General features: G+C 41.9%; 1 protein-coding gene across 2 annotated transcripts in view; it reads left to right on the top strand.

The window, feature by feature from the left end:
* The first annotated feature begins 18,629 nt into the window (after positions 1–18,629).
* The window catches only part of KPNA1 (karyopherin subunit alpha 1), a 34,483-nt gene continuing 28,417 nt past the window's right edge, over positions 18,630–24,695 (top strand). The window contains exons 1-2 of one of the 2 annotated variants that reach the window (XM_072991714.2): positions 18,630–18,760; positions 23,200–23,333. In XM_072991714.2, coding sequence (XP_072847815.1) covers positions 23,205–23,333 — 129 coding nt within the window. In that variant the 5' untranslated portion in view covers positions 18,630–18,760; positions 23,200–23,204. Of the gene's footprint in view, positions 18,761–18,998; positions 19,137–23,199; positions 23,334–24,695 lie in introns of those variants that run through there. The other variant, XM_078386741.1, reaches the window with a different exon arrangement.

Genomic DNA, 24,695 nt, shown 5'->3' with positions numbered 1-24,695 from the left:
AAATTGACAAGAAATAGGGTTAAAATGCAAATTTCTTTTAATAATTAATAAATTCATCTATGGCGTAGATATATGAACATCTCTGATCCTCCTGTATCTCCATTGTGCCTTTGTTTGTTTGTTTGGAACATCCTAATTTTAAATTATTATTTTTTTAAAGCATTGCTGAAATATATGATGTTGAACACTCACATTATAGAATCTACCAACTACCTGTTAGGCATCAAGATTAATTGAATGTAGGATGTAATGAAACTCTCAGTTCTCATAACTGGGATAGAAGTTAATATATTCATATCCTGACTAAGAAGTGATATCGGGTGTTGGGATCCCAGAGGGAGGATGTTCTTCCCTGGCTTGAGTACCATTATAAGCCTAGCAAGTCTCTTTGGACCCATCCCTCCAGAGATGTCATCAACGGTCTCATCAGGTGTAGCACCAAGTTATAGCAAATGATTCAGTGAATCCATCAGGACCTGAAGATTTTCTTAGTTTCAGACAATCAACAACTTTTTAAATGTCCTTTTCTATAATTCAAATACTCAGAATACCAGAATGAAGGCCATCTATTGGACTGAGCCCTTATGTGTCAAGGAATAGGTTCAACCTCTCTAGATCAAACCTGGTTTATAAAGCTCCGAAAAGAACTGACAAAATACCTCACTAATTGCTTCTGATTGATATACTATTTCTCCCGAATCTGTCTTTATGACCCAATTGTGACTCCTTTTCTTTCTAAACCAAAATGCCCATGCTGGAAGAATTGTAACTTGCTCATATATAGAACTACAGTATTAGATAACTCAGTGGTTTAGGTATCTAGCCGTGGAGAGTTTGGGAGTTTGATTTCCCCCTGTGACTCCTTGACAAGGGCTGGACTGGGTGATTCATAGGGTCACTTCCAGATTTGCACCAAGGAGTCCTGAAATCTCAGACTCAATCAGGAGGAAGACAGGAAGGAGCCACCTACTACTACCACATCTTCTCTGAGAAGTGGCAGGAACCCGTCATTCAGGATTCTCCACAGCCACTTCTGTGCTCTCTGCTGTTTTTCTTCAGCAGCTCAAAATCACTATCCATGAGTAGAATATATAGTCCCCAGCAGTGTTTCAGTTTCTGTGTTGTATTTCTAACTTTATAATGTTTCTAATTTATAATGTTTAGCATATGTTTGTTCTTTTATATCATTTTGATGTGAATTTTAAAAATTTATTATTGTTGATTATTGTTCTTATTTTTTGTTGTAAACTGCCCAGTGTGGCCTTGACGGTCAGATAGGCAGTATATAAATTGAATGAATGAATGAACGAACGAACGAATGAATAAAAATGGGGTGTAAATCTCTCCATAAGTGCAACAGATCATACAAGTACCTTGTTTATCATTTTGACTGCCTGGATGGGCACTTAACAGTAGTATTTCTATCAAATTCAGGATTAAGCACTACACTGTGTCTCTTCACAATATAACAGGGCCTGAACTAAAAGAGTGAAGTATTGTTAACACAGATATCATAGATTGCTATTATAAGCAGTTGTGGGTGTAATGAGAACCAAGAGTGAACTGTCACTCTCTGGAACTGACCCTTTTAATAAGGTACATTTTCCCCCTGGGTCTTTAACAGCATCATTTATAACAAGGGATTTTTTTTAAAAAATTGGTCAGAATAACGGTAACCCTTCACAAAGAAGAATGTGAGAAAGATTTCGTTTTCTAGTGGAAAGATAAGACAGAACTCTGTTTGTGAAGAAACTAGGTTTCTTGGAGACAAAAGTTTGAGTCAGAAGCACTGCCATACAATTAATAAAAATATCACCTCATTTTTGCTCAGCGGGCATGCATTTGGGGCAGCTAAGATAAGTCTTCCATAGTACATGTTGAGAGGCATAGATTATACTGGCACGGGTGTGAAATTGCCTGTTTTTCTCCACACTTGTAAAAGATTGTGTTGGTGCAAAACCCTATCTTTTAAGGCTCACTTTGGTTCTGCCAACTTTAACCTGTAGCCTATTAAAACATTTGCAAGTAATCCAGTTCTCTATGTGACCATGGGTTAGACTAGACTTTCATGGAGTTCCTTGCATTTTAAGAGGTGGGTAGTTCTTTCCACACTTTAATCCTGCCATACCCTGCTGTTCCTTTAAGGTTGGTTTTGATTCTCCTTGATTTCTCACCCTGAAAAGTGGATGCTTTGAGTCTTCCACTGTGCCTTAACTGGTTCCCAGTAGCTTTTGAAGATGATTGTTCCTTTTACTTTGTAATTTGGCAGTATTCTTTACAGGCCCAATGTAACACCTAGGTATTTTGGGGCCAAACAATTATCTACTTATATCCTTTTCCTGATAACTGGAAGTTTCTGAGATGCCTGCTTATTTCTCAGATGAAAGGCACATATCTGAGTCTTGGAAGATCTGGTTTAAGTTGTTTTCTATCATAGAAGCCTTTCTCTCACCAAGATCTTCTACTGTGTCTGTTAGAACATGTCCCATCATCTGAAAACTGTCCAACTGAGCAACAAGTGCAAGATTGATAGCAAAAATAAAACTCATGGTGCCTTGAGGAAGTGGTTGGTCACCAGTAAAAATGTTAAACGAAACAGGAGCCAGTAAACTGTCCTGGAATAGGCCATTTTTCTGAGTTTTTCATTGGCTGCACTGTCCTTGAAAATTAATGAAAAATCTGTGATTTTGCAAATGGGTTGCTATTCCTTTAGTTAGTTTATAATCCTTAGTTAGATTATATAATTTTCACAGTGGTACTTGATGGTCAACAGTGTTATAGGCAGTTGAGAGGGCCACCAAGGCTACTACCCCCAGGATATTCCTAGTATCAGAGCCACCTTCAATATGTTGTTCTAAATGTAGGCGTTATTCTGTACGATTCTTCCCAGGTCCAAAGCAAGCCTGTTGTGGAATAAGGATTGGCCCCATTACTGCCATTAGATGATTCAGAATCCTTCTTCACAGGACTTCATAAAGATGACAAAGTAGTGAGATATCAAGTTATTTATAAATAATAGCTGCCTGGATTTTGTTAGCATGCACTGTTGTTTTCCTGCCATGGAGTGTCAACAGTCTAAATGGCTGTCCCAGGTTTAGGAAATCTCTCCTTTCCGTAGCTTCTCTGTGAAAGGATAGCCTCCTCTTTGCTTGTAAAGACTTTCTGCACATAAGTAGTGACAGATCTGCCTTGCTTTCCTTGGGCAGTATGCAAGTGTTATCGTTACATCTCTGGGACATTCCAAGTGCTATGACTGCAGCACCAGTAACTTGCAAGACAAGGCAGATTTCACTAAACCAGTTTACAAGGAAGGCAGCCACTGCCTCCTCTGCCCCCGATCCCTATTCCTTGAGCCCATGAATCAGAATATTCAGCTGTCAGCCATGGTTTTCCAAATCATTGATTTTAATTTGCAGGTCTTTCTTTAGAGCAAACAACTTCTTGGTATTCAACCCGTGAGCAATCCTAAGATGCAAAGCTTCACGAGCCATATTTTCAGTATCACTTAACTGCCCTCAAAGGTTAGTCAGTTTCCCATCCAGTGGATTCAGCGCATTAGCCCGCTTGTCTCACAACTGTTTTCCGAGGCTCCCAAAGAGGTTCTTTTATGGAGTCACCCACCTCGCTTTCGTTGCTTGATTTAGCACCCATGGCCGTTCTATTGCTGATAGGCCCCGTATCTGATCTGTGATACAAGACAAATTTTCCAGCACAAAATACTTTTCAAATCTTTGTTTCTTTTTTTTTAAAATCTGATCAAACCCATGTTTCATACCATTGCAGAACTTTGTTGGTTGCTACACCAAAGTCCTTGTTTGAGGCATTTTGAAACTAAGTAAGTGAAGAAGCAACTGGATTATGGAGCCATACTGACTTTGCAGTGTGCAGATTTTGCAGATTCTGCGATGTACACCATGCTATTGGGACACAAATGGATGATCCACAGTCCTTGGGAATATAAAGTCTAACAGGTATTGGTTCTCATTCCTGAATAAGATCAGACAAGGCAGGTCTCCTAAGAAGCAGAGTATAAATATGAACATCAGTGTGGTAATCATTCTTCAGCAAAGCTGGAGGCTAATTTTGAAATGTGTATCTCATAAAAAGTCAGCAGGAGCCAAATGGTGTAACATTACTTTGTGGTTGGACACTGTCACAGGTTCCTATGAGGATACACTAGTGAGCAAGCCAGGTGGGGGTGTTATTATCTGTCCCTCAAACAAAGAGTTAAAACTGGCACAGGAATCTCCTGATCTTATTAATCAAACCGATTCACTGACTCACAAAATCCTGCATCATCTGATAAGCGAAACTATAGCTATCCATCCCCCCCACTTTAATTTGAAGAAACTACTAGGTATGGTTGAAATGACTGGTAGCCCATATATTTAGTAATTCATCTTACTGTTTTGACAGCTTCAAAATGATTTGGCCAGAATAACATTAGTAACACTACTAATCATTCTTAAAAGATGACTCAGGCAGAGTCTCTGAAAATGAACTTGTGTTTGCAGGCATACTGATGAATTATCTATTGTACCTTCTCTAGAGCAGGAAAAAGATGTCAATTGAGTTTCTATTAAGCATTTTGTGTTTGGTCTCAACAGAATATGATTTGGGTGTTCCATTTTCTCTTTATGCCGGAGTCTGCCATGAATTTTTCTCTACCTAGTTTGAAATACTCTCTCGTGCCAAATTGCATCAGTTAAAGAAATATTCACCTCTCTTACCTTGTTAATCTAAAGTGGCAACTTTTTTTCCAGGTCAGGCCTCTTTGGAATGAGATTCTTTCTAAAGTTCAGAAGGGCATTCTGATTTATTTTCCCATCACTAATTCCGCTAAACTATATTATGTACCTATCAGTGGTGTTGACAGGTAAAATAAAATAGCTGTACATGAATTATCCTGTCTCTGTGCACATTGTTCTGCAATATCTACAGCACCATTTGTTAGGAACGTTGGATGCTAGTGGTATAGTGAAAGATGAAAGATGCACGAAATGATCTGAATTAGCAGCACTGAAGTGCAATCTGAACAAAAGTGGATGAAGATATTTCTTCAGCTGCTGCAACAGATCATGTCAGGTAAAATAAGTACTGTACCTACCTCAAAGTCCATGGGACAAGAGCAAGAATATGCGCCCACCAGATTTTGTAATACCATTATCCCCACCCATCCTAGCCTGCACAGCTGACGATGAGGGAGAATAGAAGTTGGAGTCTAAAAACACCTTGAGGTGTTCCTTGTCTGTCATATAGAAGAACCCACAACAATTAAAGGGTCTTGACTTAGCAACTTGCTCATGTCACTTGCAGTCTCCTAACTTTTCTCACCGTTTATTATGGTGTTCTCTACTGCACAGCTCAGGGACAGGCTTCCACTCCTTCTTCTGCTTTACAGCCCTTTTTTTTCCAGACGTTGGACACCGTAATGGTGGTTCTGGCTTTTGATGCAGTAGTGCTAAACCATGATGTGTTGCATCCAAACCAATCTTTCAGCCCAAATGTTCTTCTGTTTCCTACACTTACCACTTATTATTTTAAGCCTAAATTATCATCTGTTACATTGTTCTTTCCATTTCTTTTTACGGGGCTGAAGTATTCTAGCTTTTTGCATTTTATACATTTTATGATTTCTTCATCTTTATTAATTTGTCTTAGTGGGTGAATATTATTAATTTGTCTTAGTGGGTGAATAAATCGGCAAATGCTCTGGGGCTGGGATGGTCAGATTCACATTAGTTGCTAGTGACTACATGATATACAGTACAAGTCAATGCAAATCAATTTCCCCACTAAACCTATTTCTTTTCCTCTGCCACTAAAATGGTTTTTTGGAGGTAGTGAATGCATTCACATCAATTCAGGTGGTGTGATCATTTCAGCCAATGCAAACAAGCATGCACAGAAGTGCTGGTGGTTGGCAAGGTACAGAGAGAGGAAGCAAAGGAGCGCTTCAAGGTGGAGGTCACTTCCTCTCAAATGTCTTGACAGCCAACATGGAGACTTTGATCTTTGCTAATAATGCCACTTCTTTCTTTTCTTTTCTTTTTAAAGTCTTGGTACCAGTGCTACAACAAAATTGCACTATGGCCCCTAGGGGTTGTGGGGGGGGAGAGGGAGGGAGACAGAGAAAGAGATAGGAGGAAATTGCTAATCTGCACTTCTTTGAAGCTTGTTAAGGTAGCTCTGCTGTGTCTCCTGCAAATCTGGACTGCTCAGAGAACTAGACATGACCATGATATGGGTCATTGGCTTAGAGATAGCAAAACGGAACCCCTCCCGAATAGAGCCCAAATTATCTGTTCCTGATCCCACAGATCCCCCTCTTAACATCTGATGCCTAGTATGGCTAGTGAGACAAACAGGATGCTACTATGTCTGTCATGTTACCCAGTCTCTTCTCTTATAAAGATCCTAGGCAAATGCATCACAAATGTTTTGCCTATAACCAAAGTGAATGTGATAACCTCAAGAATTGAGGCTTCTCCCCCCCCCATACACTTCCCTTGAGTGCCTTAATTTCTAGTGTGTGGTTTCATTATCACATTTATGCTGATGATAAGTGTACCAGTCTTACCCTGAGCTTAGAGAAGGGTTCTAGACTTTCTTGACAGGTTGCTTATTGGACATAATGTCATGGGTGTCTTCTCTTCATCTAAAACTGAGCATGGATACGACTGAAGTCTTGGTCTTTCATCCGGATCATTTTGCCGGTCCATTGACTGTCCCTCCAAGGCTGTTGGGTGAGCCCTGTCTCAGATGCCATGGATCCTGGCGTTCTAGTGGATGACTGCCAATTGTTCCATTCATTTGTGAATGTGGCAGCCAAGGTATGCAATTCCCATCCTTTTTGCTAATATCTGCTCAATGCATTCCTTCCTGACTTCTGAAAACTACAAAGCACTTTGTCTATGCCCTGGGGATTTCACTCCTAGATTACTGTAACAGACTTTTGGCAGAGCTTCCTTCTTTTTCACTTCATCCTCTTACCGTAGTACAGAATAGTGCAGTGCAAGTGGTTTTTAACTTACCGCGTAATTCCCATATTTCGCACCATCATAGGGCATTGCACTGACTGGCTACCAGGTCGTTATACTTTAAAATCTGTGTCCTGACATTTAAAGCCCTACATTCTTCCTGCTCTAATTATTTAGCACAGCTGTTAGCATGGCATATTCCTCTTAAGAGGACTCGGTCTGTAGATTCTGGACTTTTGTTGGTCCCATGGACTAAGGTGGAAAATTCCAGGCTTCAGGCATTTTCCCCCTTGGCTCCAAAGCTGTGGAATTTTCTCCCCCAGCAGCTTCATATGGAAGCAGAGTTGGACAAATTTAGACGTGGCTTGGAGCCATAGGTGTCAGATGTAGAAAGAGGTCAGCGACTGGTCAGCAACCAGTGCGATTTATTTGAACTTTTTAGCTTGTCTTTTAGCAGTTTGTTAATTCTTCTTGAGCATTGAGGAGTTTTATGTTGATATACAGGTACGTATACACACACACCATTTATTGTTGTTGTTGTTGTTGTTAGCTATTAAGACATGCTCTGATGCAACCCTGCACTGCAGCTGTTTTCTCTGTGTCCTCCTCTGATCCCTCAACTGGCATTTGCACCTCATTGGATACTGTTTACATAATATAGTTAGGAGTGAGATTGAGGAATAGTAAATTCATAGATTAATATGTTATAAATCAGCAAGAAAATATTATATTCAGTTTAGGCCCCTTTGGGGCTTATCAGGCAGAGGAATAAGATTTTGTCATACAAACAGAGATATATTAAATTAATAGATTTTGTGTCCGCGTGTGTGCAAGTCTGATTTTCATTGGAAAGTTTGGGGTTCTGCTGTAGCAGAATCAGATAATGTTCTTTGGGTGAAGTCTGCCAGCAGTATGAAATGTGGGTGTGAGGAAGAAGTAGGCACTTGGGGAAGGCTTCAGGAATGCTGCCTGCACCCACTGCAGCAGCTTCTACTGAGAGCAGTGTGAAAGGGAGAGAGAAAAAGACAGCCTACAACTGCTATTATGAGCCCCCTCCCAAACAAAATCTGTCACCCAGCTGCCTTGTTCAACACTGACACTATGAAGCAGCAGCAGGCAGTAGTACTAGATGTTTGTGTGTCTGCCGAGGAAATAGCAAAGAAGGCTGTAGTTCAAGGTGGGACAGATAGGGGTGAATCTCAGATATGTTCTAGTGATGCCTTTGTGCAATCCAGCCAGGGAAAGAGGCCAGAAAGGGATGGTGGAGAAGGCATTTTTTCCCATGGAGCTGAAGTGCCAGAGAAGACAAAGATAGCATCAGCATGCAGACTCACAGTGTCAGCTTGAGCAGCAGCACTGCTGCTTTTAAGGCTGGAAATGTATGGAGAGCAGCAGACATTGCCTTCCTTATCCATACCACACTGCTCCATCATATTCAAGGAAAGATTGACCCCCAGTCACCACTGCCAAAAAAAATATCTCCTGTGTGAAACAGCATTGTGAAGGAGTAGAAGGAGACTGAGGAGACTTGGGAAGGGGCACAATTTTGGAAGCATGACAGTGAAACCACCCTTGTCCCTTCAGCTGCATTTGCCCACCAGCTGCTGGAACCAGTAATGATGAAAAGTTAGCAATCCCTGTAAGGAACATGCAGTCAAAAACTGGAGCTCTCAAGAAGTCAATAATCTGGAAGCATTTTCCAATAATGTGTAACAGATGCTTGTATGGCTGAGTGCATGCACTACAAGAAGGTGTTCAAAAGTAGGCAGGGCTTTTTTCTGCCATATCATCCCAGCTGTGGAATATCCTTAGAAGTTCAGTTGCTGCTGACATTGGCATCGTTCCAGTGCCAAGTCAAGACATATTTCTGAGAGCCTTGGGGGAATTGAGAATTATGGCTTTTGCAAGTTTTAGTGCTATGTTTTTAATGCTTTCATTTTGTTGATTTTAAATTGCTTTAAACATCTTGTTTTAAAATTGTTTTATACAGTTCTGTAACCTGCCCTGAGATCCCATCATACAGGGTGGGCTATAAATGTTTAAATAAATAAAAATCAATTAGCTCTGCCTGCTCAGCAATTCTCTCCTTATAGACTGACGCCACACCACTGTGTGAAACAGACACTATACCTGTTTAATCTCAAAATATTTCGCTTACATGGAAAATTGTACCATGTTTACATAGCAAGTGAGGTGGTTTATGGGTCTCTGCTGACTTCATGCCTCATAGATGAACATAAGAAAAAGTAAGGAAGAGCAGGCTAAAACTTTGATGCAAACCTTACTCCTAAGTATATCCTACACATTTGGAAAAAGAATCAGTGGATAGAACTGGAGTCTATGCTGTTTACTCAAAAATAATCCTAACTGGCAAGGTTATATGAGTTCTTTGACCCTCCTGGCACCTCATGTTTTCTTATTGAAATGTAAATGCTATTTCATTTACTAAGACTTACTCAAGAGGCTTGGGTTCAAATCCCCACTCAGCCAGGGCAACGCATTGGGGTGTAGAATTGGTAAAACCATTTGTGTCGTCCGGCCAGGTCCTGAATATTCATATGCTATCTGCATGGACCAATGAGAGTGCTGGAGAGGCTGAATCATGAGATACAGTATAAGATTCTCTGCAAGAGGAGGGGGAGAGGAGATTGGAGTTTTGAGGAGTTGAGAAGGGAAGTTTTGGAGTAGAGAGAGAGAGGGTTGGTGGTTGAGGCAGGATGAAGTGGGATGTTTAGTTAAAAGTTAAAGACACTGATTGTACGTTCATCACCTGTATTAATAAACAACGTCTACAGTATTTGGTTCTGAAGGCGCCGTGTACACAAAAGCACTATGTGAAACATGCAAGATCACACCTTTAATAAAATTGAAAAAGGATCAGATCACACAGAATACAGTTTTGAAAGATAAAAGACAGGCAGCTATACATATATGTACAGTACATGTTTTTCATTCCCTCCAAGAGTCTCTGTTCTCCAGGGCAGTTTATCTCTCATTCCAATCTAGACTGGAGAAGCAAACAGACACAGCAGGAGTCGCTCCTTCCACCAGCAGAATGGCTGGGTTTTCTCTCTTTCTCTTCCCCCAGGAGAATACCAGGGCCAATCTTATGCAAATTGAACTCTGGAACTTGGACAGTCTCACTGCACAATACCTATTTCCTATCACCTTGGAAGTCTCCTTTTCACCCAACCTTGTAACCTCTTTGCAAGATAATAAATTGCTTTCCTGTCAGAATACAACAATGTAAGCATGTATTTTCATAATTGCTGTCTATAGACCCATCCTGTTGACCCACTTTGTTGTGTAACTCTATCCTTTCTGTGATTCCCACTCAAATAAAGTTTGGATTCCTTTGTAATCCCATTCCTTCTGCCAATGGTCATAAACCACCCATTTCTCCTCCCATTCCCTTGTATAACCAATGTTATAAAAATCCTGGTCTTCCTCTGCATGATACTTTTTTTTCTTGCCTACACGTGGAGGCATAACTGCCGTCCTCCTTTTATTTAGCTAAATAAAACAGCAACCATTTGAACTCTCTCTCGTGTCAAGGTTATTGGTGTTAAAACTTTGACTCCCTATTCTAGGAGACTAGCTCCTGGTTTCAAGAGTTCTATTTCAAATGGCACATGGCCTGGACCACTATTGTTAATAATACATATTGTTGATGTAATCAATTGGTGGCAGCTGAAAAACATGTAGCTTGTGCCCCGTGTTTGGTGAAAGAATCAAGGGACAGACGGGAACGTGACATCACTCCTTAAATATCTCAACTTGATTGAAAGCCCTGTTAGGGCCACTTTAAGTTGGTTCCAACTTGAAGACACATGACAACCCTCCATCACAACTGCATTGCAGCATCCACTTGCAATCTATAGCCTTCATTATAAATTGAAGGATGGGTTTACAATAAATAGCCCTAGACCCTCCCCTTTTAATTATAATTCAGTACAAATTCCTCACTAAAGTATACAGTGGTGCCTCGCTTAGCGATGTTAATTCGTTCTGAAAAAATCGCTGCTAAGCAATAACATCGCTAAGCAAAATAAAAAAGCCCATAGAAACGCATTAAAACGTGATTAATGCGTTCCTATGAACTTAAAACTCACCTTTGAGCGAAAATCCTCCATAGCGCCACCATTTTCGGTGCCTCTAAAGCGAGGAATCCGTGCCTGAAAACAGCGGGTGGCCATTGTTTACCTGGCAGCCATTTTGAAACCGCCAATCAGCTGGCTGAAAATGGAGGCTTTGCAATGATCGCTACCCCGCAAAATCATTGTCGCAAAGTGATTTCATCGCTAAACGGAGCGATCGCTATGCGAGGCACCACTGTAATTCAATTCTTATTCACCTAATGTGGTCTAATTAGCAAACATGGAGCTAAAACCAACAGAGTTAGCCATGTTCTAGCCTGCTGAAATCAATAAGCTGAACTGTGTCTAACCCTATGTTGGATTTAGTTGGTTATTACCTGGACTGTGACTTGGGGGAGCAAGAGCTTCCTCCCCAATGAGAAAGGAAATCACAGAGTGACCTTGGGTTATTGACTTTTTCTCAGCTTTTCCTACTCACAGGTTGTAAGAATAAACTAGGGAAGAGGACAGTCATATACACTGTATTGAGCTCACTGGAAAAACGGCAGGATATAAATACAGTATAATAAATAATGTTCTTTCTGCCCTTTAAAATGAAATGATTATCATTATTTAGATATTTGTAATCTCATGTATCATGCATGTCATTTTGCAAGAAAGCATATTTCAGTAAAAGATGTCTGTAATGATCTATTTCTGTCATTTTAAAAAGCCAAGGAAATTTTGTGACTAAATAACAAATGCAGCTGCTGGTCTAAAGTCAGTGTTACAGCTATCTCATGTTGGCTCACTCTCCAAAGCCACAAAGCTGAAAACAGATATATCCTGTGATCAGGAGTGATGGTATGCAATGCCTGAAATTCTGCTTACTTACAGCTCACTCTCCATACACCCAGGAAAGGTGTAGTGATTGTTATGCACATGGCACCTATCACTATATTGTATTCTATGTAGAGCAGATTTGTCGGCTCTGCCTCCTGCCTCAATATTTTATTCTCGAAAGTTTTCAGTTGGTCTATTTTCTATGCCTGTTTTGTTCACAGTTAATCAGACACAGAGGTAGTGTTTTCCTTATTTCACTTGGGCTAGTTCAGATTCTTAATTCTGTTCGTATAGTCTGCTCTGGCACTGCCAGTTTCTCTCTATGCACCACTACTTTCCTTTAAAGACATTAATATTCTTGATAGCAGTCACACCATGTTAATGATGACATGTGCAACCAGTGTTGTTCTCCTACCCCACAACTGTGGATTACTTCTGACTTGATCGGTGCTGGATAACATGAGGTGCCACTTCTACAGCCTGCACAAAAAGAAAGCCAATTTCATAAACAGAGAACTGGTATACATTCTGACAGAGGATGGATGAAAGCAGAAGCAGCAGTCACAAGTGCAAAAGAGTGCCCAGTGCAAAAGTAACAGCTGAAGGTGCATTTGAACAGTTGTCTTTCAGGACAGAGATCCTGAGGATGAATGCAAAAAGAAGTTTCTTAGAGGAGAAAATTGGAAACTTGGGAGTTCAGTGGAAACTTGGGAGTTCATTGGCAACTGCACACTGTCTACTGCATCAATAAATATGGAGGAAGAGGAAGACGACAAAACCCAAGAACACAAGGTCATCATTCTAAACAGGCATTACAGAGACATTTTGCTGTACCTAGGGAGCACAGGAGAACAGCCCAGTTAGTTAGAAATCAATGGTTGAGAATTCCACATACATTCACAACAGTATTGACTATATGGTTGAGAATGACAGTGTTGCTGTGAGCTTCTGCAGCTTTACTCATCAAAAACCCCAACAATCTCTGCAAAATGGAAGGGTGGTTGCCTAGTAATAATTACGTACTGTCATGTTGATCCAGACGTATGATGACTGCCCCAGGATTTTCTAGTAATAAAGTACTCAAACTGATTCACTAGTCCCTCCTGGTGGTGCTGTGGGATCATGCAGCTTGTCCAAGGCTTCACTGATGGCAGGCCATGGAAGCCCATCAGCTACAAATGCTCCACCTGAGGAAGATTCAAATTCATAGCCTCTGGTTCTGCAGCTAGGTGCTCCAATCCCCTGAGCTGTACCAGCTCCTAGCTGCCTATTTGTTTCCCAGAGTGAAGCAGATGATGCAAAGCTCTTGCAAAAGATAAGCTGATGGTCAATAGTTCTTATGATTTCCATACCTAACAACTTTACAGGAATGAAACTGCTTTCTACAATGGAACTGGACTGCATCTATTTAAAAAGCACATTCTAATGCACTTGTGCAGAAACTAATTAGGATAAAATATGTGGAAAAAGTACTACATTCATCCAACTGACAAACTTACTGTGGTTTGCCCAAAATGTTGAGCAAAAATAAGGATACTTGTTTCAGGGTAGGAAAATCCTCAGAGAGAAAACACATAAAGTATCATAAACCCTCAACTTGTCCAAGAGCAAGATTCCTCTAGCGTACCTGCCCCACGGAAAACATACGATTCATCCACAAATGCAAAAGGAATTATATCAGATTGGTGTTCTTCTGAAACAGCCTCTGGATTTGCAAGAAGTAAATGTCTTCTTTCACAAAAACAGACTTTTGTTCCTGAACACTATCAGAGAAACATTCTCCAAAGTTATACTTCAAAATATAATGATACTCCTGTATGGTACATTTTTCAGTTCAATGCTTTTACATTCAGCAGGGGAAAATGAAGCATTCCTTTAGTTTTGGAGGGAAATTGCTCCCAGTTGGAGGGTGCTGGTCCATTATTTTTCCTTTCGTTTCTTGAAAAGCACAGTAAGAATACAATGATTGATGACATCAAACATACTGTTGGTATGTCTGTGCATTTAACAAGCGACAGCTGGGCTAGCAATTACACTAGATCAAACTTACATGTTACCACATACTGAGATTTTATGCACAGTGAAGCTATAGTAATAAGAAGCACAACTCTTGCTCTAACACTGGTTGCTTATTCATCTGCTGCAGAAAATATTGCATCCAAATTGAGAGTAGATGGCCCCATCACGTTTCCAGACTGGCTCCATATCTGACAATAGGGCCGATTTCTTGAAAGCATTGTGCCCACCTAAAATTATTCATGTACCAGCCACAATGCATTGTATCTGCCTCTTTGTAATTCATTATGTTAAGAAACCAGTGGTACTGTGGAGTGAAATCTGCATATACTTTAGATGGTCCCAGTCAGTAATGGAGAATTTGTGCCAACTCCAGTCTAAGCACAGTCTTCCTGAATATAAAATATTGAATACAGTGGTGCCTCGCTAGACGATGATAATCCATTCCACTGAAATCGCTGTTTAGCGAAATCATTGTCTAGCGAATAGCATTTCCCCATTGGAATGCATTGAAACCTGTTTAATGCGTTCCAATGGGGAAGAATCATCACTGTCTAGCGAAGATCAGCCATAGGAAAGCCGCTTTGCGAACCGCTGATCAGCTGTTTAAATTGCCGTGTTGCGAAGCTTAGGTCTCAAAAACACCTGTTTTGCGAGCGCGGAGGGAGGTGCTGTTGTCTAGCGAAAATCGGTTTGTGAAGCAGGAACCAAACATTGTCCAGCGAAATCCCCCCATTGGAATCACTGTTTTGCGAATCGCTGTAGCGATTGCAAAAAGTCAATGTCTAGCAAAAAACTGTCATGCGGGGTAAATGTCTAGCGAGGCCCCACTGTATTAAGACCTGTTGGAGCAGTACTCCATATATACTCTATATGCACTGGTGCCTTGTAAGACGTGTGCTCCGTTTTACGACAAAATCGCATAACGACGAAGTTTTTGCAATTGCAAAAGCGATAGCAAAACAATGTTTCCTATGGGTTTTTTCCGCTTTGCGATGATCGGTTCCCTGCTTCGCTAACCGATCATCGCAAAAATGACGATTTTCGCACAGCTGATCGGCAGTTTCAAAATGGCCGGCAGGTAAAAAAATGGCCGCCCGCTGTTTTCTGGGACGGATTCCTCGCTGCACGGGCAGCAAAAATGGCCGCGCTATGGAGGATCTTTGCTGGACGGTGAGTTTCAAGCCCACAGGAACGCATTAATCGGGTTTTAATGCATTTCTATGGGCTTTTAAAAATTGCTTTACAATGTTTTCGTTCTACAGCGATTTTGCTGGAACGAATTAACATCGTAATGTGTGGCACCACTGTACACCTATTACACTAATGCATTGATGGTGAACCTTTTTGAACCTGAGTTCCCAAACTGAATCACAAAACCAACTTCTTTATTTCAAAGTGCCAACACTGTAGTTAAAACCCGAATACTGAGGTTTTAGTTTAGAAAAAAAGCAACTGCTCCTTCATTGCAAGGGTTAAATACTTTTTTTTTCTTCCTATGGGCAGTATTAACAACAAATACTTACTGGTCCTCCAATTCCCCATTGGGCTAGACCAGTAATGGTCGCCATTGCACCCGTGCACTGGACCACTACACCAGCACAGGGGAGTGCCGAAATCCAGGATAAGAGGACTTATAAGTATTTCCCAATGGCAACTTATGGCTCATGTGCCCACAGAGAGGGCTATGTGTGCCATCTGTAGCACGCGTGCCATAGGTTCGCCATCGCTGTACTAATGAAACAGAGAATGGGTCTGTGGCGTCCACCCTCGTGCCACTTTGCTTGACCTTCAAGCCCCAGAGCACACGAAGGCAAACACTTGCTTCTTTTCACTTGCTGCCACCAGGTGATCTCTAAATCACCATTTACTTCAGAAAGACTCAGGTTCATACTTCAGGTCCTTTAACATAAAACTTTGGTTTATTGAATACATAGATTAATTCATGAATATCTTCAGTATTTAATCATTCCTCAGAAGTTCCTCAAACTACATACTCTATTACACGGTCTGGCTTTTCTCTCCTGCCTGACTCTTACATTTCTCTGACTGACTTCAAAACTTAATCGCACACTCTGACTTGAACAGTCTTAATCTCTACACACTCTGACTGAAATATTGACTCAGGCTCCGCCTCTTATAGCATCTGTCTTGGCTCTGCCTCTCTGCAACATTAATATTCATAAACCATTACATAACAAACATGAACCATAGATCAAATAAATAGAGAACGCTACAGGGTCTAAACTTTAATAGGACTCTAAAGCAGAGGTTGTCAACCCCTGGTGCCAGTCCATAGCCTAATCCAGACTGGACCGCAGAGACAGACCCCCTGTCCCCCGCACGCACTCACCTCCCCACAGCTGCCTTGTGCACACACACGTGTCAGTGCCGGCATGCACGCTCCCCCCAAGAGTGCACACGCATGCACCCGAGAGTGCATGCCTCGTCTTCCTCAGAGGCTCAGCCAGTCCGTGGTCCCAAAAAGGTTGGGGACCGCTGCTCTAAAGGACTGAGAACAGTTGGAAGCCAGCCTTTTAATGTGTATGCAACATAAGATATTCTGATACTTTACAAATCTTAACACTCCACTGTAGTGCAGACTGCTGAAAGTGCTACACTAGGACAAGTTCCCACTAATCCTGCTGATTACAATGCAATAAAACAGTCAATTTGCAAATTTAAGAGAACTCCGTTCACCATGTAATACTAGCTGTACCATCTGTTTGAACGGCTGTCTTGAAATAGTTGTGTGTGTGGCATACATGATGACCAGAATGGAGTAGCCACATTTCCAGGAGAACAATTTAAAAACACTGTTAAGGATAAACTAATTTCGTAGTATGGCCCACCAATCATATGGCTTCCAAGCGCTACAGTGAGGAAAAAGACAGAGAATGAAATAACCCTAACTGAAAAGGAAGTTCTGGATTGACAGGATGCCTATGGTTATGGAAAATATTTTCCTTCCATCTCTGAAGATGCAGCAACTCAACTAAAAAGTCCCACACATAGACTGGTTTCTTCATGTGAAATCAAGTCATTCCCAACTTATAACAACCCTACAAAAATAATGGGCTCCAAAAGGTATTTTTATTAGCAGCCGTATCCAGGGCTTGTAAACAAAAGACTGTCACTTCCTTTAGTCACTTCACTTCATATTAGGTCTTCCTATTTTCTTTCTGTCTGCAGGTTTTCTTAACATTATTGATTTAATCAACAGACCAGTTAAGTATTTCATAATGCACATATGCCTCTGTATGCCTTGCATGCCTTCATGCGGATTTATATCTCATTTTATTAATACTGCCTTCAACCATTTCTCTTTCCTCATTTCTTACATTTCTACCATCCACTACTTTTCCCTGGGTAAGATGGAGACTTACATATTTGCTTGCCTTGAGAAAAGTTATATTTTGGTTTTGGCAGCTTATGATCACAACCTCCATCTCTTGTGTGACCACTCAGCTTCCCTTCTGTTTATCAGCAGAGGAAATGGGCCCCCATCCTTGCGCCCCACAGAAAGAGCAGCACTGCCCAGTCACAAACCTCACGTTGACCCTAGCCCACCTCAAAGGATTGCTGTGATTATTAATCTCATGCAGAGAACAGACGCCCCATTTATAGCGCTTTTCAGGCTCTGGGGGAACGGCAAGATAGAAGCAATCCAATAAATAGTGTAAGGACTATGGTACAAACATGGATGATTTGCACTAGTGGGGCTTGGAGGAGGGAAGGGGGGAACAGAGACAGATAGAAAGGTAGGTGTGTGGGTGTGAGTGAGAGAATCTGTGTGCGAGAGTCTGTGTCTGTGTGTCAGTGTGTGAGAGGGATAGAGTGCGTCTGGGAGGGGAGACAGTGTCTGTGAGAGATAGTGTGTCTGTGTGTGTGTCTTGTATGTGAAAGACTGTGTGTGTGCCTGAGAGAGAGAGTGTGTGTGTGTGTGCGTGTGTGAGAGGGATAGAGTGCGTCTGGGAGGGGAGACAGTGTCTGTGAGAGATAGTGTGTCTGTGTGTGTGTCTTGTATGTGAGACTGTGTGTGCCTGAGAGAGAGAGAGAGAGAGAGAGAGAGAGAGAGAGAGAGAGAGAGAGAGAGAGAGAGAGAGAGAGAGAGAGAGAGAGAGAGAGAGAGAGAGTGTGTGTGTGTGTGTGTGTGTGTGTGTGTGTGTGTGTGTGTGTGTGTGTGTGTGTGTGTGTGTGTGTGTGTGTGTGTGTGTGTGTTCTCCGCTGTGCCAACCTCGCCCAAAGACAGAAAGGGCGGGAAGCAACGGAAGGGGACAAGCGGTTGCCGAAATGCCTTCTTCGGGCGTCGGGCGGCGCTTTGGGCTTCTCTTCCCCGCCGAGAAAGCAGCCAGGCGCCTGGAGAGGCCGCCCTCCCTCGGAGCAGCGAAGCCCACCAAGCCTTGGCCGTTGAGCCTCAGACTAGGAGGACAGACGTGCCAGCCGAGTAAACGAGCAGCCGCTGCCTCTCGCCTTTGGCCACGCAAGCAGTTTCGGGGGGGGGGCCGTTGCTGTGCGCACTGGGGGGGGAAGGCAACCCCCCCTCCCATCGCCCGTTGCTAAAGCTCCCAGAGCGGCACACAGACCTCCCTCCAGAGCGCTCCAAGCACCACTTCCTGGTCTCGGCCCGCGACGGAACCATAGAGCTACGGAAGGAAGCCGCTAGACAGACCCTTAACCCGAGGACCGGAAGCTGCGCCAAATGGGGGGCCTCGCCGCGCCTGCGTGCTGGCGGCCTTCGCAGCCGGCTTCGCCGCGCAAGGAGTGTGAGGCGCTGGTGCGCGCCTCGGGCCGAGGAGGACTTTGACACCGCGGTGCCGGCGGCGCTGCCGGCCGTAAGGACAGGTGCGGAGGGCTGGGAGGGCGAAGGCGCAGCGCCTGGGTCGAGGCGGGGCCGGCGGGCAGGCAGGGGGAGGCGGGGGGCGGGTTCCGCCCTGAGGGGGATAGAGCGGCCGCTGGTTGCCATGGTTGGGGCCTGGGGAGAAGTGGCGAGGCGAGGGAAAGAGGGGGAGGGTCTGGGTGGAGGGCCCTTGGCCGGAGGGTGTCGGGCAGGGGGGCCAGCGGGAGCGGCTGGGGGGGGCGCCCACGGGGAGGAAGGGTGTCGGCCGACCAAACGCCCGGCCTGTGGGTCCGGAATGACAGGGAGGCGCCCCCGGGGAGCTGCTGGCCGACAGGGCCGGTGGGCGGGGCAGAGAAGTGTCACGGAGCGACCCAGGAGCGGGTAGGTAGGAGCTGCTGCTGCTCCTGCGCCGCCGCCGCCTCCTCTTCTTCTTCTAATCGCCCTTCTGCGTTTAGGATGATGCGGTGTGGGGAGGGTGGTATCGCTGGAGGCCCCAGGAAAGTGCTGGGTGCAGCATCAGACGGTCCAGGGGAGGGGGCAGGTCGGCCACGCCGCCTACTAGTGGGCTGAGGGCAAAGGTCTTCGCCGTCATCTCTTGTGATTGAACGTTATAAGTGGAAAGTCAGTGTACTACTGGGGGAATAGCTGAGTAAATTATTATTATTATTATTTTCCTGCCTCCCTCTAGTATATTTGATGGACCTGTGTTTTTTTCTGACAAGAGATGCCTCTTTAGTCTGTCAGTCCTACTCACCGTGTTAATAAGTAGGTGGAGACCAACACACCTCGTGCCTTTAGGATTAACTCCTTGGCCTTCTTCATGGGTGAAGCATTTTGTAAGTGAGGATCCAACAGTATAGGGACTTCAGATGGGTTAGGTTAATCGGAAATGCTTTTTACTTGCAGATGATGCATTTTTAAGTAATGAAATTTGTTCCTTACTGGTGCTTCAGAGAGCAATTTTTCCAGATCTGAGACATGGCTAATAAGCTATCCAGATGAGTTTCAGGGCGCCTTAAGTTGAAATCCTAAATACGTGGGGGGCAGGGGCTAAGTCCTGTCAGTGCAGTGTATTGTTTAATAGATACATGTAAATAGATATATATTATTAATATTGCAACATGAGTAGAAATGGGAAGGGAAAGGAAATACTGGGAAAAAATCAGAATTTTTGATCATGTCAACATTAATAAATTGTTAAATTGATATACTCAGTTTTAAAAGATATGTTTGAACAAGACAAGTGAAGCATGAAAATTGTTATTTTTACTCCAATTTTTGTTTTGTTTTCAGACAATTAGTTTAGTAGTTCCAAGGTTCCTGTTGGATGACTGAAATGTTGGGGGTTTTTTTGGTCCCCAATTAAATTTAACATTACACCATTTTTTTTCAAAGACTGTAACAGTGAGTAGTGTATGCCAGATATTCATTCATTCATTTGTGCCTGTCTTCTGAAGGTTGTCATATTGTTTGTAGAGCAGCCAGACTAACAAACAGTTGTCTGCAGATTGATCATGTTTAGGTGGATTTTCTCAACACAGAAATCATGTGGGTGAAATATAGATCTAGGTGCAAAATAGTTCAAGCTTTTGCTTGCATGACTATTTGGAGTACCTAATATAAAGTTTTGATAGTTCCTAAAAATGTATCCATTTTGAATCATTCAGTCACAAAGCAATTTGGAACTAATATTCAGATAAATCATTATAAGGACCAGCATTATTTAAAAAGGGAAAATCCGTGCTATATGAATATGAAAGTGAAGTCTTATATCCATATATGCAGTATATGAGTTAGGATAGGAAAATAAAGTAAGTGTCTCTCAACAGATCAACAGGAGTCTTACTGCATTTGCAAACATCGTTAAACAAGTTGCCCCGTCAAAGATTACCTTAATGTGGTACAACCTATTGGGGTGTGAAAGGAATACAATCCAACCTAACCAGATAGTTCCAGGGCATGGAGATGCAAACCGAATTGGAGGTGTGGCCAATGATATGGTCTTTTTCTCTTAAGGGTTCCTCCTCAACTGCTTCAGGATATAACAGGGTATAATTATATCCCTACATATCTTACTTACTTTTCATTTTAACCTTTGGGTCCAGAACTCTGTGTACATAAATAAAACTGCAGAAGCAGTTGGTGCTTTTTTTTTTTACTATCTATCCCATGCCCAAGTGTGCATCCTGAACATGTCCAAGTCTGCAACATATAGCAGCAATATTGTACACACTGCTTACTGATTTGGAAGATTAGTATGCAAATCCTACAGGATTCTGGCTAGTGAGACTTTGTTTTGAATAGACATATATGGTTGCAGAGCCATTTGGTCACATTCTCTTTCACAATACTGCACACATTTCTCCACTGTTCTTGGTTTTTCCATTTGTACTCTCAAGTATCAGTTCCATTCAGATTCAGGCAGTGGTGGTGCAAGATGTTTATTTGATGCTGTACAGTGGACTCTCTACTTACGGAATTAATCCGTATTGGAATGGTGGCTGCAAGTCGAAAAGTCTGTAGGTCGGATCTCCATTGACCTGCAATGCATTGAAAACCGATTAATCCCATAACTGGCAGTTTTTATTCTATTTTTGTTCCATTTTTGGTTTTTTTCTGGTCTGTAAGCCAATTCTCCGGCTGCAAGTCGAATCTAAATTTTGCGGCCAGTGAAGTCTGTAACTCGAAAAGTCTATAAGTCGAGCCGTCTGTAAGTCGAGGGTCCACTGTAGTCTTTGATGGACCTCAGGGTTCTGCCCTGTTGCCTGTGCTGTTTGGTATATACAGGACATGTTGGGAGACTGCATTCATGGTTTTCGGATTCAGTGCCACTTGTATGTTGATGATTCCCAACACTCTCTTCCTTTTATTTAAATCTAAGGGACTTATTCTAGTCTTCAACCAATGTTTGTCTGTGTTTAAAGATCTTTGGGGAGCCTGTTTCCTGGCCCGTCTACCTTTTGAGTTATGTTTGGTGGTTACACAAGGGAGTGTTTTCCAAGGGTCTGAAATTCTGTGTCAAAGGAGGTTACCCCCCCCCCCCAACTACCCATACTGTAAATGTTTTTCAGACAGGACTATGGTGTTTCAGCTGTGCTGTTATTGATCAGTTTGGCCATGGCATTTCTTTATAAGGAATGTTTATCGCTTGTGTTCTTGATCAGTTCTTATATTCTAATTTTATTTGCCTTTTTTGAGTTACTACTGCTCCTACCTTGATGGCCATTTTTGGCAGAACGTGAGATAGAAATTTAATGAGTAAATAAATAAAGCAATTAAAATACACCATAGAGTTACCAGCATGCATTGGAACTATGTCAGCAACAACAAGGCAGTGAGAAACCAGCCTTTTAAATTTAGATAAATTTTATGGGAGATGAAGGCTTCTGTCAGCTGGATTCTAATTATAAAGTAATAGCTATTCCCTCTTTAAAATTCTTTCTGAATTCAGTGTTAGTTCCAGATACTCAGGTTGTGTTAGTATCAAGAACGGCTTGTTACCAGGTTCCACTGGTTCACCAAATGTTACTTTATCTAGAATAGATGAGCCCGCCCTGTTCATCCATCCAGATACTACTATGCTGTATTACTACATTGCTCTCTGTGTGGGCATTTCTCTGATATTGTTTTAGAAACTGCCATTGGTACAAGAAGGCTAGTAGAAATCAGGCTTTTAACAGCATGTATTGCCCCATCTTATCACCAGGTATTTTTTAAAATGTTAAAAATAGTGTAAACCTGTAGTTCCCCAAATGATCAAGATCAAGAAAATTGCAGAAAGGGGCAGCATTGTGAAAAGCAATCTGCTATGTACTCCAGGATGCGGTTTCCATCTACCATCTCATTCATTCAAGTTAATTTGGGGGAAGGGAGTCTAATTTTCATCTCTTGCCAGAAAATTGAGTCACTCTGGCGAGGAACTGGGGGAACTCCCGAATTAGCCAGTATACTTATGGTTAATTAAAGATGCATGAACAACCTGGAGACTCACGTGATCATTTGAATTTAACAGGTTGTATTTTTTGTAATGAAGAACTGTAAAGATGTAGTGGTCTTATTAAGGTAAATATGAACCTGCTTTAAAATCATCAGAGAAAGTTTGATGAGGGCATGAGAGAGATGTGGAACTCCCTCCCATGAAAGGTCAGGCTGGCCCTCCTTTTGCAGGCAGGATTTTTCTTAGTGGCTTCCTAAAAGTTGGGCTTCTGTTTTGAGATACGAATTTATAAACTTATATTTATATAAATATAAATAAAAACTCTTCTAGTTTTTATATTGTTTTTTTTATGACTGTTGAAGAGTAAGGCAGAATATAATTAGTTTAAATAAATAAATAAGAATTGATGTCATGTCAGTTTGAGTCATATGATCCTTGTTTTATTTTAAGAAATATTTTTATTGATTTTCAAGTAATTCACTACAACCATAAGTCATTATTGTTTAGAAACCATGACGACTTCAGGAAAAGAGAACTTTCGACTGAAGAGCTATAAAAACAAGTCTCTGAATCCAGATGAAATGCGTCGCCGACGCGAGGAAGAGGGCCTTCAGCTACGGAAGCAGAAACGAGAGGAACAGGTACTTGAGAATCCTTCTGTACACAACAAAAATGGGAAATTCTACAGTTTAGCATGTGATTTCCTCATTTGAATGATACCTGAGAATCTAAATCGTTGTTCTCTAACCTTGTAGGGTGGAAGGAACAAAGGTATTATCTTAAGAGAATTTCAGTTGTATGTCTGGTCTGCCTAAATTTTATCCCATTCTATGCACCTTCACTAGCGGAAGGTTATCTCTCCTTCGGAGACTGGCATATAAACAGATGGTTGTATCTTCCAGCTGGACTCAGGATTATTTGTCATCTGAGTTGTCCTGATAAGTTCACTGCACACATGTGGGAGGACATTGTAGATGTTATTGGTATTCGACAGTTCCTTTTGTCATAGTTGGCTAAATTGTCCTTCTGAGTCACAGATTCTTGTGAAGGACCCTGTCATACAGAAAGTTTGCACCTGCATAATTTATAAAACAAAATGGATTTTAGCATGTTGTTGAGATTTTCCCCTATACCAACAGCCAAGTTGAATTGTAAAAAGAGCAGGTTAAGAATAATTTATCAAGCAATAGTTTTGCTCATGCCTTAACGATAGCCTGTTTTTTGAACAGGGCAACCTGAAACTTTCAAATTTGCATCTTCCAATTATCAGAGTTTGGTAATCTCTTGAGACAGACTTCTTTCAGTGTAGGTTATATGCAGTTGCCTCATATTGGTGAAATTTGGGAGTATTGTAGCTTGTACTACTTAGACAGGATGATGACCAGTTCTTTTGTGTGTGTCCTAAGTGGCTTGCACTTATTCTGTTTGATGATCAGAGAAAAACGTATCCTTTATCACAGATATTTGTAATGACAAATCCTTTATTAACTTCCAAGGGATCCAAGAGTTTCCTTCTCTGTCACAGATTTTGTTAAGGACTCTGGGTTTCTTGGAGTTTTGTTTTAAAATTGATACCATACTTAGAATGCTCAGCTGGTATACAATGCCGTTTTCCCTGTCTTTTTTAAAACACTGTTGTAGTACGATTAAGAATGCCTCTTGCTTTTTCTGTTTTCATCTTGCTCCACTCCCTAATTTCAGTCCGCTTTCCTGTTCAGTGAAGAAATCTATAAAATGTGGGGGGAGGACACTCTCTGAGTTATATTGTACATCAGGTTAGATTGCCTTTTATCCTTTATTCCAATCGACCCAATACTATATACTCTACTCCCAATACTGGACCGTATTATCTGTGGTTTCTAATGTTTTCCTTGTTTAACAGGCAAAGCAGAGAGAGAGAGAGAGCCTGTTTTCCTGAAAATAAGACAGTCTTATATTAATTTTTGCTCCAAAAATGCAGTAGGGGTTATTTTCAGGGGATGTTTTATTTTTTTCATGTACAA

This window comes from Pogona vitticeps, chromosome 2 (assembly GCF_051106095.1).
Source record: "Pogona vitticeps strain Pit_001003342236 chromosome 2, PviZW2.1, whole genome shotgun sequence".
Taxonomy (NCBI): domain Eukaryota; kingdom Metazoa; phylum Chordata; class Lepidosauria; order Squamata; family Agamidae; genus Pogona; species Pogona vitticeps.
The sequence above is the reverse complement of the archived record's forward strand: the minus strand, read 5'-3'. Positions and strand labels throughout refer to the sequence as shown.